The following is a 17,016-nucleotide window of genomic DNA, read 5'->3' as shown; positions in this document are numbered from 1 at the left end:
CAGCACTGGGCTAGGGTATTGGACAGATCACCTACGTGAACGTGCAGAGTGACGACAGCGAAATGCTGGAGAGAAAGACAGTATGAGCAAGAAGAGGGACAATGAAGGGGAGTAGCTCGTAGAACTGGCTAGCACAGGTTTCACTGGAGCTGGAGGTTTTGAAGGGAAGAGGAGAAATTATTTAGAAGCAGCAATTGGGAGATGGAGGGTACACTTAGGGAGAGAGATTCTGAAGGGACAGCCAGGTTTCGGGTAAAGCAGAAAGGTCAAGAAACATTTGAAAACATGAAGTCTGCTGGGTCATTTGCCTGTCACAGATTGAGAGTTCCAGAGGGCACACTGGAAAGCAGGGACAGCAAGGATGAACAGGGGTGCCGGCCAGAGAAGGGCATGTAGAGAGTTGTTGGGGATGAATCTGGGGTGGATGGCCTGGGGGGCCGGGGCTTTCCGTGATGACTCAAGTGAACAGGATGGCCGCCTGAAGGCCTGGCCCTGGCGGTCTCTCACAGGAGGTTGGATCTCAGTTGGACAATAGTCCTGAATCCTTAGTGCATGGATCAGGGGCTTCTAGGTAACTACTCCCTGTAGAAACACCAGAGGGTTCAAATTCATGGTTCATGTTTATTGGGGTGGGTAGTCCTTGAATAATTTATGTAGCTTGAGTCAAACCAGTAAAAATCTAGGAAGTCTTACTGCACCTCTACTGAATTTTGGAGGGGAGTCACCTAGCAGGTCCTTCAGACACCCACATGTTCAGGTTGCCTGACATGAACTCATCCAGGAACCACGCAGAACCGAGTCTTATGAAATGCAGCAGTGCTTCTTAAACATGAATGTACTCATGAATCACCTGGGGATTTTGCTAAAATGCCGATTCTCATTTAGTAGGCCCGGGGTGGGCAGATTTGTCATTTCAGAGAAGTATGTGCTTGCATGGAAAGAAGAGATGCTTTAGAATTTGCTGAGTTCAAATATGGGCCTTCCCTATGCCATCTGTGTGGTCTTGGGCAACTGTCTTTGTGTAAAGCAGGAATGATGTCATAGGCTGTTGTGAGAATTAAAATGAAAGAATGTGTGTAGTACTCAGCATGGGCCCAAGCACAAAGCAGAGGTAAAGGTTTTCATTTTTTTTTGTTTTGTCGTCAAAACCCACAACGTGACCTTCTGTGGATTATTAGCTGCTTGCCGGGGGGTAATGCCAGGGTATTTCTGTGGCACCTACTCACCGATCCTGGCAGAGGGAGAGGAAGGCTTGAAGAGTTTTCCTCAGTCTTTGTTTATGCCTGAGTCTTGTGGCCTGGCTCCCATACATCTTCTGGTTTTTGGATCTGAAAATCCCAGCCCCGCCGAAGTGGATATGCACTGGCCACGTAGAGTGAGAGTGCTAGGGAGACCAAATTGCTTTTCTTAGTCTGATTGGTTCTTCACTTCCCTATCAAATGCATCTTCTTCTTCCAGTGGAGCAATGCAGGCCTCATTCACTCCACTCCACTTTGAGGAGCCTGGTGTAGTGGCTTTGGGAACTTGACTCCCAAGTCTACATATTTACAAGGCTGCGAAGACAGCCTAATGGGTGGGGCTTCAGATGTACCTGAAGGCTTCCCAGGTATAAATCCCACAGATCACCTAGAAGTCTGGGGTGTGAAGGAAACAGTCTGGTAGCCAGTGGCTTAGAACCAGGCAACTGTTCCTAAGGGAGGGGGTCAGGTGTCAGGGAGGCGCTCAAAGATGGGGATTCTACACCAGTCCTCACCAGCATGGGACCGTGACACCTTCCCAGATCACGGCAGGGCTCCGGAATACAGAGGGGCTCATCTACTCCCAGGAGGATGAATGCCTCCGAGTATGGTGAGAGGAGGCTCTTCTTTACGTCCCCTGTTGGCTTTGACAGGAAGGAATGACCGAGGGGCAGGTATGAGAGGCCTCAGCAATGCTCTGGGCTTTGACTCAATAAGTAAGTAGCTGTCTGCCACTGATTTAATTCCTGGAAAGTATAGCCAGAAGCTGTTAATCTTTATTAGCACTGACTTCTGCAAAGTTATTATAGAACAAGGTCAGTATCTGGGTGATTAGGAGAACTTCAGGAGCAGGTAATGAAAAATACACAACAAAAGACCACTGTCCTCCAGATACTTGGCATTCTTTCTCCAAGCAAGATCCTGAAGTTGCTTTACCAGATTTGAATTTGTAACCTCCTTGTGAGAGTATCAGGAACCTGTGTTAGCCTGGGGGAAGAGCTCCCCTTTGCTTGTTGTTCTGGAGGCCAGGACAAGTAAAGTTGTACATAGATCATTCTTGCTTAGTGGAGTGGACAGGCATTGATGGGTCACAAAAGGCTGGTATTCATTTATTTAACAATAGTTAATTCAAGAGAAATTTTTGAATTCGTAGAGGAAAATATGACTCCACAGTGTGCGGAAAGGCCAGTGGAGGAGAAAGGGGAAGGGGCAGGTTGGCGGTGCCAAGCATTGGAGGACAGGTCCATGGGAAATGAGGAGCTCATTCACCCAGGCTCCTGCTTGCTTTGCTGCTTCAACACAAGGGAGTGTGTGTGCATGTGTTGGGGCTATTCCTCTGCAGGTCTGTCCCCTGCACTTCGGGGAAGGAGTCCATTCTAGCTTGCCCTTCTGCCTCCATTTCCCAGAAGCCAGGGCTGGCACTCCTACCTGTGAGCAGGTGTGGCTATGCTCTCCGACAGCTAAGGCACTGGCCCACAGATCTGCGCACAAGAGGAATGCAGTGAGTAACGGTGCATGTGCGTGTGAGAGGAAGACAGGATGGAGGGGCTGGCCGTCATGCTCCTGCCGAGCACATGGGAGCCTTGGGTTTTAAAAATACACCTCCCCACCCCGCCCAACACAAAGACACAACAGTTGTCATCTGAAAGTCAGAAAGCACTATAAAACATTTCTTATAAAAGTATTTATTTAATAAATCAATGTATTTCAATGTTGTAACATGATAGCCCAATGCTATATCAAGGTAGCAAAAGTGAAGATTCCTGGTATTGTGATATAAACACTATGAATGACAGTACACTTGCATTCAACTTCACAAGAAATTATCTTTAGGTCCATAAAGATTCTTCGACAGCTGTAACACCTTTCAAACAGTAAAGATGTACATGTATTGAAAGAGTAGACAATGAAAGCCTAATAACTGAGCTGTGCTCTAAAACCATACTGATGAGAAAGAGATACAATGGTTGTATGGCTAGCTTGCTGGACAAAAATCTAAATCTTTTAAAGAAAATACAGCATATATCAAAGTTACAGAGTATCCTACAGAAATGGAGTCATAAGGAGACACACAGATGAGAACCCTGAAGCAGTGAATGTGTTTCTACCCGTTTTGTGATGGAAAGAAGCCATGGATGTCGAGTCCTGCAGCTAGCTGTCTGTGGTGCTGAATCTCCTCATACACACAATGCTACCAACGGACTAAAACCAGAATTCCCTGCTCTGTACAAATGCTGGTGATGGGTAACTTGCTCTATTGCTGTGGGTCAGAGCAACAGCTGGCTGGATTCAGGCATCAGGAAGAGGCTAAGATCATACACCACTGCCTTCTATACTCCAACACTTACACTTTCCAAAGCTGATGCTCCCCTTGTAAGGGTTAAAAAAACCCCCAAGGGTATTTAAAACAAACAGCAGAAACCAGAAGCTTCTGACCCTCTAACATGTATTACTGTCCACCCCACCATGAGAAGCATGTCCACCTGGTTACAACAGAGAGACTCCGTACCATATGTATATTCATGACCAGATTGTTCATATAGGATTTTTCTTAACAGAGATCAGGTTGAGAATGATTCTTTTTCTCCAAGGGCAAGAAAAAGCTGGCTAAATGCTAGTTCATTAAATCCATTCTCAATTTTGAACTGTAGAGAAGAACCTGACTTGAATGAGATTTTCTAAGGGAAGACATTTATTTCTCAACCTCAGGTATAATTAGATTATAAGGAGTCTCATGTCCAGAATTTTATCTGCTGATTGTTAGTATGGTAATTGGCCTTAGGACACTATTTTTACTAGAACCCTTGACATTATTTTTAAACTCCAAATGCTGCAGATGAAAGTAAATACGACACAATAAAAAAATCACTTGTGTGCTGACTCGCTGGATTCTGGTTAAGCACAGACGGGATGTTGCTGATATTCACCAAGAAGTGTCTGACTAATGGCTACTGTGTGTGTCAGTAGCCCAGGTTTCAATCATATGTACTTGAATGAATTAGAAAAAAACTGTACTCCTCACATTATTAAAAATATTACAAGCAAACTGTCTCCAAGGCTTTGTACTGACCGGGGCTTTGGGGATAGGACTCTTTTTAGTGAACAAGTCACTGCTAGAGCCTTAGTGTTTTGCCCGTATCTCAATTTTAGACCTGAACCAAGTCGACATCTCATTACGCTCATATATTCCTTTCTTCTGTCACACCTCTTGAAACAAGCGCTCTGCCCCCTACAGAACTCAGAGTGATTTGTAAAGGCTTTCCTCTCTGGAAACAGAGCAGTTGAAAGTATAAATCAGGTTAAGTGGCTTCATTGTCCTCAGGCTAATGCTTATAACCCAAGGTTTATTTTCCCTATGAACAGGGTGTGCTTACATTAATAAAATGAATCAAAATCAGCTTATGGAAAAGTTAAAAATATAGTTTACTGAAAGATTATGTATCCTCACACAGAGCAATAGCAAACAATCCAATCTAAAAGTTTAAATAAATGTCAATAACTTTAAAACTATATTTTATATATATAAAGCTGAAGTCACTGCCTTGGATAATTTTACACTGCATCCAATATTTTACGTAGGACATTCATTCTTAAGGCAGAAAAATTGAATTTGACATGTAATGACTTGGTTCTTACATCCAAGGGTCAAACTAGGAGTAGACTGGAGCAGACAGATTCCTTGCTAACAAGGATTTATCTGTGGTGACAATTTCATTCTTAGAGTATGTTACATAAGAGACATACATTTGAGAGAACATATAAATATGAATCTTAAGACACACAAATATGATTTTTTTTAACGATCGGTCAATGAGACTAGGCATTCTATTATGACGTGAAATGACTCCCATGACAAACACCAACATACTCTTTCTGATATGGTACATAAAGAGTACAAAATATCAAAGAACTACCTTTTTGGGGTGGACTTTAGATTCTAGTTTTCAAGGTTTAGTATAAAAGGTAGCCTGAATAGTTAAAAGCAGTTGAATGTCAACTCACTGCTAACTCGGAAGGCTACCACTTAGGATATTTCTATGCCATCAAAATCCTGTGCAAGGAGGAAATCCATGTGTAAAAATGAAGCCCCTCCCCCAGCATGTGCAACACATTCGTCAGTTACTACCAAGAGTATCTTGAATGAAAAACATCTAAACTATAGAATGAGTGGCATCAAAGTCAGAGAGACGTAAGAACATATCACCCCGCCTAGGTGGACGGATATTTGGGATGAAAGCAGGTGTTCCATGGGCACCTGGGGAGATGTGCTACTCAGAGTGGAAGGGGGTGTGAAGAGGAACTGGACCCAGGGTTCCAAGCCCTCAGGGCTGTGTGCTCCTTCACCTGAGGCCAGTCTGGTTCTCTGCATCCTGGTGCCAACAGCTTTAACAAAACAAACACAAATCTAAAAGACCATTCTTAAGCAGGTGACGGTGACTATAACTGTAAGTACCTTTTTGTGTGCCTATTATTTATGCCATGGATCTGGCAATTGTCAGAAGTATACAAAGATTACCTGCCTAATTTTTGAAGACACGGAGATTTTCTCTTTCACGTGGCAGGAGTCCATGCAAGATTTGTAAACAGCGATACAAAATACTGTAAACATAACTTAACATAGAGCTTGTAGAAAACAGAAGAAGTAAATCCAGATTGACGAGTGGGTAAAAAAAACAGAGGGCAGCTTCTTACAAAGTTCTCCCTCCTGCGCCAAGTGATTTTTTTTTTTTTTTGATTACAAATATAATCCTGAGCTGAAAAACTGGGATTTGGGGGAGAGCCATCTTTGCATACAAAATATCCAAAGGATGCTTCTCTATTTACTTTTCTCTAGTGATATTCGACTGCCAGAGACAGTTCTGAATGTGTGACTTTGGAGACATTTATAGTTTAGTGTGGCGCCCGGGTCTGGAGCCTGCTGCAGCGCTTGCCACGGAAGCGGATGCGGCAGCATCCTCTGCTTCCTCCAGTTCATCCTGGAGCTCTTGGCTGACACTAGACTGCAGGGCTGCGGGCGTGAGCCACTCCTTCGGGAGGCAACTCTGTAGAAAGGGTATACAGGAGCTGAAGTAGGCAAGTCGATTGATCCAGCGAGGAATCTCTTTCCCACAGAGAATCTACAGAAGAGAAAGAGTTCTGTATTAGGTAAGAGAGGTTAAGATTACCTGGTCCACTGCCAGGGAGTGCAGGGTGGGAGGAGGGAGGTGGCTTACAGAGAAGCCACTGCAGAGTGGCCTTCAGTGGTGTTACTCCAGGCTTTTGATAACAAACAGCTCTTGACTCAGGACCTGGGGCTCTTGACTCAGGACCTGGGGTCCCTACTCTTGGCTCCATTCCTTCCTTTCTAAAGAACCTTGTCGAGTTGCTTACTTTTCATATCTGAAATCGAGCTAATTTCACTTGGTTCCTTTCTTTGATCTCTGCAACTGCTGGGAGACACACTGAAAAGCACTTGGAACACATAGAAGGCGCTTGTTAATACAATGTACTATTAGAGTAGCAGAAGCCCCAGGCAATTGGAAGAGTCAATCTTGGATGTTTTCCTATTTGTGAATTCTCCTTTTTCACAGATTCTTTTCGACTTTCCCCTTTCCTCCAGTGTCTATCACTCCATTTTTTCCTGGTCTACATTTTACCCCTTTACTTCTCTCCCTGACTCACTTGTTTCAAGGAGCTCATCCTGGTCCAGAAAAAACAGCCTGGGTGATAGTGTCTCAAAGAAAAAAAAAAAAAGTGTGGGCCAGGTGCAGTGGCTCACACCTGTAATCCCAGGACTTTGGGAGCCTGAGGCCGGCGGATTACGAGATCAGGAGTTCGAGACCAGACCAGTATGATGAAACCCCGTCTCTACTAAAAATACAAAAAATGAGCAGGGCATGGTGGTGCACACCCATACTCCCAGCTACTCGGGAGGCTGGGGCAGGAGAATCGCCTGAATCTGGGAGGCAGAGGTTGCAGTGAGCTGAGATCACACCACTGCACTCCAGCCTAGGCAACAGAGTGAGACTCCGACACACACACACACACACACACACACACACACACACACACACACACACACACGTTTTCCCAAATGAAGACCTGGCTCCGTGACTCCTCTGCGGAAGCAGGCCTGGAGTCAGACAAGGCATGGAAGCCTGGCCACGTTTCAGTCTGAAGATACTAGCAGGGGTAGAAACCTGTGCCAGGAGGAACCCACCCCGCTGACTGATCTGTGTCTGTATTTCCCACTTCCCGCCCTTACACTTTCCTTAGGACTCCTGAACCCTCCCCCCACTCCTATTTCAAATAGTAAGAACTGGGTCTATTCTATGCCCCTAACTTTATTCTTTATTATCCTCTTCCTCTTGTGCAGACAATGGACTGGGCTTCCATTCATGCCCCACTGCCACTTTGTTTTTGCCTCCAATTATACCCAAGATTATGATCACGTGATCTCAGAGTACCATCTTAGATATCTGCATATCGTAGGTAATAACTTTGGAAAGAGGTTTCAAAGAACCTTATGTCTAAAAATTAGCTAAAATTTAATAAGCTGGCACCTATAATTACACAACGTGTACCTTTTCTCCTAAAAGTTTAGTCCTAACTCTTAATGGTTATTACATTTATTTTAAATAGTATGTCTCTGTCTTAACTATAGGGAAAGTGAGATGGTCTCACTTGAGGGAAGGTAGTATGTGCTAACCACTTTTGATTACCAAGCACCTATCACACTGCCTGGAAGTACAGACAGGCAGACACTTAAAAATATTTGGGCCAGGTGCAGTGGCTCACACCTGTAATCCCAGCACTTTGGGAGGCCGAGGAGGGCAGATCACGAGGTCAGGAGATCGAGACCATCCTGGCTAACACGGTGAAACCCTGTCTCTACTAAAAATACAAAAAATTAGCCGGGCGTGGTGGCGGGCGCCTGTGGTCCCAGCTATTCAGGAGGCTGAGGCAGGAGAATGGCATGAACCCGGGAGGCGGAGCTTGCAGTGAGCCGAGATCACGCCACTGCACTCCAGCCTGGGCGACAGAGCAAGACTCCATCTCAAAAAAACAGAAAAAAATAATAAATTAAAGAATGTGTACACGAGGCCAGGCACGGTGGCTCATGCCTGTAATCTCTGTACTTTGGAAGTCCAACGCAGGAGGATTACTTGAGGCCAGGAGTTCAAGACCAGCCTGGGCAACACAGTAAGACCTTGTTTATGCACACACACACATTCTCACTGGGTGTGGTGATGTGTGCCTGTAGCCTCAGCTACTTGGGAGGCTAGGGCAGGGGAATTGTTTGGGCCCGGGAGGTTGAAGCTGCGGAGAGCCAAGACTGTGCCACTGCACTACAGCCTGGATGACACAGTGAGATTCCATCTCCAAAACAAAACAAAAATGTGTATATCAACTATATCTGCTCTTAAAAATGCTGCCAAACAGGCCGGGCAGGTGAAGTGGTATCTTACACCTGTAACCCCAGCACTTTGGAAGGCGGAGGTAGGTGGATCACTTGAGGTCAGCAGTTCGAGACCAGCCTGGCCAACATAGTGAAACCTCGTCTGTACTAAAAATACAAAAATCAGCCAGGTGTGGTGGCCCACACCTGTAATCACAGCTACTCAGGAGGATGAGGCAGGAGAATTGCTTGAACCCAGGAGGCAGAGGTTGCAGTGAGCCAAGATCATGCCACTGCACTCCAGCCTGGGTGACAGAGCAAGACTTTGTCTCACCAAAAAAAAAAAAGCACTGGGACATATTTAGGGTTATCTGCATATTTAGAGGTTAATCATGTAAGTCGTGACTAAGACTATCTAAAGTGATAGTGACTGTTGCCTATTCAACAGCCATTTCCCTCATTCTGCTTCCCAAGTCCTAATTTCATTCGGTAATCTACCCTCCTCCATATATCCAAGTGCTACAGGTGAAGCTGACTTCATTCCAACCCCTGAGGGTGTGGCTTGATTAGCCTAAAACAGAGTCCTATCTGTAGCCACCTGGTTTTGTGGATAAAGTTTTACTGAAACATAGCTGTGTCTATTTGTTTATGTATTGCCTATGCCTCTTAGGCTACAATGGCAGAGGCAGAGTTGGGACCATGAATAGTCCACAAGCCTAAAATATTACCTGGCTCTTTCAAATAAAAGTGTACCAATCCTTGGTCAAGCCAAAATTTTTTTTTTTTTTGAGATCTAGTCTTAGTCTGTTACTCAGGCTGGAGTGCAGTGGCGCGCTCTGGACTCGCTGCAACCCCTGCTTCCCAGTTCAAGCGATTCTCCAGCCTCAGCCTCCTGAGTAGCTGGGATCATAGGCATGTACCACCACACCTGGCTAATTTTATTTTTAGTAGAGACAGGGTTTCACCATGTTGGCCGGGCGGGTCTCAAACTCCTGACCTCAGGTGATCAGCCTGCTTCTGCCTCCCAAAGTGCCAGGATTACAGGCGTGAGCCACCATGCTGGGCCAAGCCAATGTTTTTAAAACCTTGAGTCATGACCCATTAGTAGGTCATTGAGTATCGCTACCTGAATTTTTAAAACAAAACAGATTGTAGGTAGCAAGGTAACCATGACACATCTTAGTTACGTGCCTCTGTGTGTGGAAACTGGGTCACAATGCAAAATGTATTTCTTAGGTGACTAGTGATCAAATAGTATTTGGTTTATATAGCAAAATGAATTTTGCATTTAAGCTCCAATCCAGCAGTCCCTCTTCTAGAAAATCAAGTGTACAGATACAGTGGCAAAAATAAAAAGATGTATGTACAGGGTTATTCATTACAATACTTTTTATAACAGCAAAAGACTAAAAGTAACCAAGTGCCATTAATATGTTGAATAAATTATGGTCCATCCACACAAGGAAGACTATTCAGCTAAAGAAAGAAGTGAGGAATATTTCTATATATTGCCACAGAATGCACTCCAGGATACACTATTAGTGAAAAAGGCAAAATGGAGAAAAGCGCATATAGGCTGCTCCCAAAATATAATAGTGGAACAGGCAGAGAATAAAATGTATAGACATTCCCATTCCAAAAGGGAGAAAACGGAAGAAAGGAGTTACTAATCCCAATTTTAGAATCCAACAAGGGAACATCCATTAGGTTTCAAGGCCTGGGAATAATCTTCTATGGCCCTTGGTTCTGCTATCTGGAGATTCTATCCTTTGAGTCACCCTTTTTCTCCAGCCAATTACCTGCTTGTAGAATTTTGACAGTCCAAGCACCTTCTTTAATTTTACCCCCTCTCTGTCTCTTTCAGTCCAAGCTGGCAGTGTTTCTGCCAATAGAGCATATTCTCAAAACACTGTGGGTCTCTTGCGTATGTCATGGGACTGACTCCATTAGAAAAGATGTTCCTCCACGGATCTTTCCTGAATAATCCCATCTCCATTCTTGGTTTCTGTTGAGATGGTTTAGAGGATCCAGGAGTCACATATTTAATTTCTTCAGCAGTTAAAGGAAAAAAAAAAAAAAGTGGTCTAGTCATACCCTTGGCTTTCTCTGTAGCATCCTTTCCTAATAGTGAAGCTCCTAATTTCAGCATCTTTTGCAATCTGGATAGGCTGAAAAATTTCCGAAATCATTAAATGTTGATTCCTTTTTGTGCTTTAATAGTTCTTCCCTCTATTGTTCTTTTCACATTTTACTATAAGCAACAAGGAAGGCTGCATCTTCTACACTTTGCTTGGAAATCTCCTCAGCTAAATATCATAACCCCATAGAAAAAAATTCCAATTAACTGTAAAACACATGACTTTTACTGTATCTATTAAGCCACAATCTAAAGATGAAAGAACGACAAAAAAACCTTAACTTTCTAGTACTCCTATTGGTGGCGGTTATGGTAACACTATTATTCTACAGCTGTTTTAGGTATAGAGGAGTAAAACAAGTCAGCAATTATGTTTCTTGTTGCTGAGAATTTAGATTTTTGACATGGGATAGACAAAATGTAGCTGTATCATTGATGAGGTTAAGTAAAAACGCTGTAGCCCAAATGTGTAGTAGAAACGTCACTATGAACCTGCAAAAAAAGTCCTAGTTTCATCTACTGGTGGGGGTGAGGAGCTAGAAACAATTATCAGTTCAGTAGTAGTGAGCAACCTAATGCCCAGATTAAAGTTTCTAAATATTTGCTATTAGAAGGAAACAGTTCTGAGGTAGAAAATATGTAGATGAGCCTGGAATATCTTGACATACCAGAAAACAAAAGGCTGTAGAAGATTATTAGGGACAAATCAAAAGACTTACGAGCCAACTTGAAGAGGCTCCCATGTATCAAAGATGGGACAAAAACAGTCATTACACTGATCTGAAACATCAAATACTTTTACATCTGGGGAGGAGATATTCACGATGCTAAATTTTCAAAACAGAAAAAATATTTTGCGGGGAGAAAAAAACCAGTTAGAGAATACTAGGGAAGTGTGTCAGGGATCCCCAAGACCCAGTTTTTTCACCTCCAGATTTGATGATTTTAGAGGACTCACAGGACATAGCCTATAGCTGTATTCACAGGTATGACTTATCACAGCGAAAGGATATGAAACAAAATTCGCAAGGGAAAAGGTGCATGGGGTAAAGTTTAGAGGCAAACAGGTTTCCACTCCAGCCTGAAAAATTAGTTTGAGTCTTTGTTTCAGAGGGACTACCTGAAGACAGTCAGTTCCATGTTGGTTCATGACATCAGGTTATCAGCCTGATGACTGTGGATGACATCTGGAGGTGTTCTGTGTGGGAAATGCAGGCGCTGAGGCCACTCCCTGCTCTCATAGGTTTGAGCACAGGCTCAGCAGGCTGTGTGAATTCAAAGTGCTTGCAGCATCTTAAAAAGGTAGCATGGGAAGTTTTTCTTTAGGAAGAGGGGAAAGGCAGTATTGAAAAACAAAGATCATCAGTCTTTGCCTCCTTTGAGATTCCCTAGGTGCCAGTGTTTGGTTTTTTTATTTTATTTTATTTTTTTGAGACGGAGTCTCGCTCTGTCGCCCAGGCTGGAGTGCGGTGGCCGGATCTCAGTTCACTGCAAGCTCCGCCTCCCGGGTTTACTTCATTCTCCTGCCTCAGCCTCCCGAGTAGCTGGGACTACAGGCGCCCGCCACCACGCCCGGCTAGTTTTTTGTATTTTTTAGTAGAGACGGGGTGTCACCGTGTTAGCCAGGATGGTCTCGATCTCCTGACCTCATGATCCGCCCGTCTCGGCTTCCCAAAGTGCTGGGATTACAGGCTTGAGCCACCGCGCCCGGCCTGTTTTTTGTTATTATTACAAAATCAGTATGTCCCATTTAGCAGTCATAGTTTCACATTTACAAAACTGTCCTCTACTCTCATCCAGACCTTTTGTCTGGAAGGGATGTATTAAAGGGGGACAAAAGTTTTCACAGAATTTTTTTTCTTTTTCGAGACAGGGTCTCGCTCTGTTGCTAGGCTGGAGTGCAGTGGCACAATCTCAGCTCCCTGCAACCTCCACCTCCCGTGTTCAAGGAATTCTCCTGCCTCAGCCTCCCGAGTAGTTGGGACTACAGACCCGTACCACCACGCCCAGCTAATTTTTGTATTTTTAGTACAGATGGGGTTTCACCATGTTGGCCAGGATGATCTTGATCTCTTGACCTTGTGATCCACCTGTCTGAGCCTCCCAAAGTGTTGGGATTACAGGCATGAGCCACTGCGCCTGGCTGGAAAATATTTTTATATAACATAACCAGAAAGATATATGTTTCAGAACTGGACAATTAAATCTTGAATTTTCAAAATATTTCAAAATGGTTTTAGAGAGCCACTCACCGCTTTCATCCTGATCATTCATTTAGTAAGTGGCCTATAGCATCATTCCATTTCTGGAGACAGCTGCATTTAGTAATCAAACTGCCTTACTAAGGTGTGTGCACCAGTAGAAAGGTAGCAGAGTAGCAGCAGACTGTAAGTCCGCTGTTGCAAACTGCAGCCTGTCCAGGAAGTCCCAAGTAAACACAGTGAAACTTTCCCGAGAGAGGTGGAGAGTAAGATGGGTAGACACAGGGGTCACAGTCCTAGTGATATGCTTTCCCCTCAACATTCAGCTTTTGTCAATAATCACAAGTTGGGAATGCAATCAGTCCCTGTATCAGAAATACAGAACAGATGAGCAGTTCGACTTGGTATGGTACCACCAGAGAAGCCGGTTCCCATGGACACCTGTGACAATCCCCATAGTTCCGTCAACATCCGTGCTTTTATAGTGAAGAGCCCCACAGAGTGGTATCCTAAATCTGCCTTGATCCCCAAGTAGAAGTCTTATTCCCTGAGCCTGTATCTCTTTCAGTTTAACACAGCTTGTGCTAAGACTGAAATAGTGTGTAGGAGATAATGTCAAGTTTTAGCTCAAGTGTCAAGTCCAAGCAATTAGGATCTATGAATTCAGGATTCCAAAATACGCCACAGACTTTCCTTTGGCAGTAGTAAAGCTGAGATGCTGAAGGGCCAGTCATGTTTCCAAGGCCAAGCAAAAAGCAAAGCTTTCCTAAGTGCTTTCTAAGACCCACTCAAAATTATGCACATCAGGCTAGAAAATCACCAGCCTCTAGGGTCAGACGTCTGATTTTCTATGAGCTCACTTGCAATTAAAAACTGCTCACGCCTGTAATCCCAGCACTTTGGGAGGCCGAGGTGGGTGGATCACGAGGTCAGGAGATCGAGACCATCCTGGCTAACACAGTGAAACCCCGTCTCTACTGAAAATACAAAAAATTAGCCGGGCGAGGTGGCGGCGCCTGTAGTCCCAGCTACTCGGGAGGCTGAGGCAGGAGAATGGCAGGAACCCGGGAGGCGGAGCTTGCAGTGAGCGGAGATCGCACCACTCACTCCAGCCTGGGCCACAGAGCGAGACTCCGTCAGAAACAAAACAAAACAAAACAAAACAAAAAACTGCTTTAAAAACTCTTAAAAGTGTTTGTCTTTTTCCAGAGGCTCCAATGGGGAACAATCATAGTAAATATCAGCTGTGAGATATATTTTGCTTTCAACAAAGGATTTAAATTTCCATCTATCCTACAGCAGCAAAAAGCAAGGAAGTTGTGTCCCATTAACTTTTTCTTTGCAGCACTGCCTTATTGAGCTAATCCCTCTACCATCTGCGACATTACAAGCATAAAACATTTTACATCAACTACTAGCATATATCCACAGATGTAATAACTGTAAAATACAAGGCCATTGACTGCCCTCCACCGCCCCACCCTGGCCCGACACCTTCCTCACTGTAGATGTATTCAACCCCTTGCAGTCAATTTAGCAGAAGTTTTAATATTACAGTTGCGGAGGAGACCCTAGTTGGAATGGGGTTGAGGGCGTGCAGGTAGGCTAACTACTGAAGTATGTCCCCTGCCCTTTTTTACTTTGCTCCAGCCCTGAGAACTGATTCAACCTTTTTTCCTCCTACTTGTGAGGAAAGCATGCCATCAATGTTTAACATTTTTGGCCCAACCAAAGTTCGTCTTTGGGAATTTTTGGGCCTTTTTTCTTTCTTCCTGGAGAGAACAAAAACTGAAGGTATTACATTACCTGGGCTATACTTCCTTTTTCTCCTCACCATAACCAGCATGGCCCAAAGTAGCCAGGTGATCTGGTGAGTCAGTTCTCCTGGAGTTGGATCTGTCATTTCAAACTCCACAGGTAACTTTTACCTTTCACAGGCAACAGCTCAGCTGCTGTTTCAGATCATCCAGACATCAAAGGTTTTCCATCCTCCACCCATTTCAGCCTTTCTTTCCTCCGTCCTTTTTTTTGAGACAGAATCTCGCTCTGTCACCCAGGCTGGAGTGCAGTGGCACGATCTCGGCTCAATGCAACCTCCGTCTCCTGAGTAGCTGGGATTACAGGCATGCACCACCACACCAGGCTAATTTTTTATATTTTTTATATTTTTGGTGGAGACGGGGTTTCACCATATTGGCCAGGCTGGTCTCGAACTCCTGACCTCAAGTGGTCCGCCCGTCTCAACCTCCCAAAGTGCTGGGATTACAGGCGTGAGCCACCGTGCCTGGCCAGTCCTTTTGTTACATTTCTGTGAGTCAAAGGTCTCCACAACCGCCCCCAGGTTTGGTGATTTGCTAGGACTCAGGGATCAGCATAGCATACTCAGGACTATGACTTATTACAACAAAAATATACAAAACAAAATCAGCAAAGGGAAAATATACATAGGGCAAAGTCCAGAGGAAAGCACGCACAAGCTTGAAGGATCTTCTCCTAGTAGAGTCAGGTAGGATGTGCACGCTTAATCTCCCAGCAATGGTTTGTGACATATGTGAAATGGCTACCAGGGAAGTTCATTACAGACTTGGTACCCAAGACTTTTATTGGGTGCTGGTCTTGTAGGTGTCCTCTGCCAAAATCCCAGAGTCCCACAGGGAAAGCAGGTTTTTAGCATAAACCAAATTAGTTGTACCAACAGGTTAGGCGAAGGGAGTCACTCTTCTCAGTTCTAGGAATAAGAACCTTACAGAAGTCCAACCTCCCAGACGCCAGCTTAGGGCCAATCCTGCAGGCAGGCCTTTCTAAGGACAGCAGTTTTAGGCCTATGTTAGTTAACTCTTCTATACAGGAACCAACTTGTTTTTTGAAAACAAGTACAGGGGGAAAAAAATCAAGCATCTATCCTGCTCTGTCACCCAGGCTGAAGTGCAGTGGTGCCATCTTGGTTCACTGCAACCTCTGCCTCCTGGGCTTAAGCCATCCTCTTACCTCAGCCTCCCAAGCAGCTGGGACTACAAGGCGCACACACCATGCCTGGCTAATTTTTGTATTTTTCGTAGAGATGGGGTTTTGCCATGTTGCCCAAGCTGGTCTTGAACCTGTGTGCTCAAGCAAGCTACCCGCCTCAGCCTCCCAAAGTGCTGGGATTACAGGTGTGAGCCACTGTGCCCAGCTATCTTGCCTTTTCTATGGGGAATTATCTCAGGGTGACCAGCTATATGAACTTTTGTTTATATCTGGATTCAAACTAACCATTAAAAAATTATGACAATTGGGGAAATCTGAACATTGTTTATTTGGATAATATTAAGAAATAATGTTAATCTGTGGAGTGATTAGGAGTTAATTTTAGGAGTGATGACATAATGTGGTTATGTTATAAAGAATCTTTATCTTTCAGAGATGCAGAGTGATATATTGATACTTGAAATTAGGCCAGGTGCGGTGGCTCATGCAGATAATCCCAGGACTTCGGGAGGCTGAGGTGGGAGGATTGCTTGAGTCCAGGAGTTCCAAAGCAGCCTGGGCAATATCATGCAACCCCATCTTCACAAAAAATACAAAAACTGGCTGTACATAGTGGCATGTGCCTGTAGCTCCAGTTAGTTGGGAGGCTGAGGCAGGAGGATCACTTAAGCCTGAGTTCCAAGCTGCAATGAACTATGATCACACCACTGCACTCCAGCCTGGGCAATAACAAGACCCTGTCTCTAAATGAAATCTGGGATTTGTTTCAAAACAATTTGGGGCCGGAGTGGTATCTAAGTGACAGTTATATAGGGGCTCACTATATTATTCTACTTTTATATGTTTTGAATTTTCTACTGAAAATATTAATTTTATTTATTTGAGATGGAGTTTTGCTCTTGTTGCCCAGCCTGAAGTGCAACGGCACCATTTCTGCTCACTGCAACCTCTGCCTCCTGGGTTCAAGCGATTCTCCTGCCTCAGCCTTCTGAGTAGCTGGGATTACAAGCACCTGCCACCATGCCCAGCTAATTTTTGTATTTTTAGTTAGAGACGAGGTTTCACCATGTTGGCCAGGATGGTCTTGATCTCTTG

General features: G+C 44.3%; 1 protein-coding gene across 2 annotated transcripts in view; it reads right to left on the bottom strand.

The window, feature by feature from the left end:
- Positions 1–2,907: 2,907 nt before the first annotated feature.
- Positions 2,908–17,016, bottom strand: part of DESI2 (desumoylating isopeptidase 2) — a 63,510-nt gene continuing 49,401 nt past the window's right edge. For both annotated transcript variants that reach the window (XM_007990004.3, XM_007990003.3), the window contains exon 5: positions 2,908–6,355. In XM_007990004.3, the coding sequence (XP_007988195.1) occupies positions 6,122–6,355 (234 nt within the window). In that variant the 3' untranslated portion in view covers positions 2,908–6,121. The remainder of the gene's footprint in view (positions 6,356–17,016) is intronic.

The sequence above is a fragment of the Chlorocebus sabaeus genome, chromosome 25 (assembly GCF_047675955.1).
Source record: "Chlorocebus sabaeus isolate Y175 chromosome 25, mChlSab1.0.hap1, whole genome shotgun sequence".
Lineage (NCBI taxonomy): Eukaryota > Metazoa > Chordata > Mammalia > Primates > Cercopithecidae > Chlorocebus > Chlorocebus sabaeus.
Note: the sequence above shows the minus strand (reverse complement) of the source record. Positions and strands in the feature narration are given on the sequence as shown.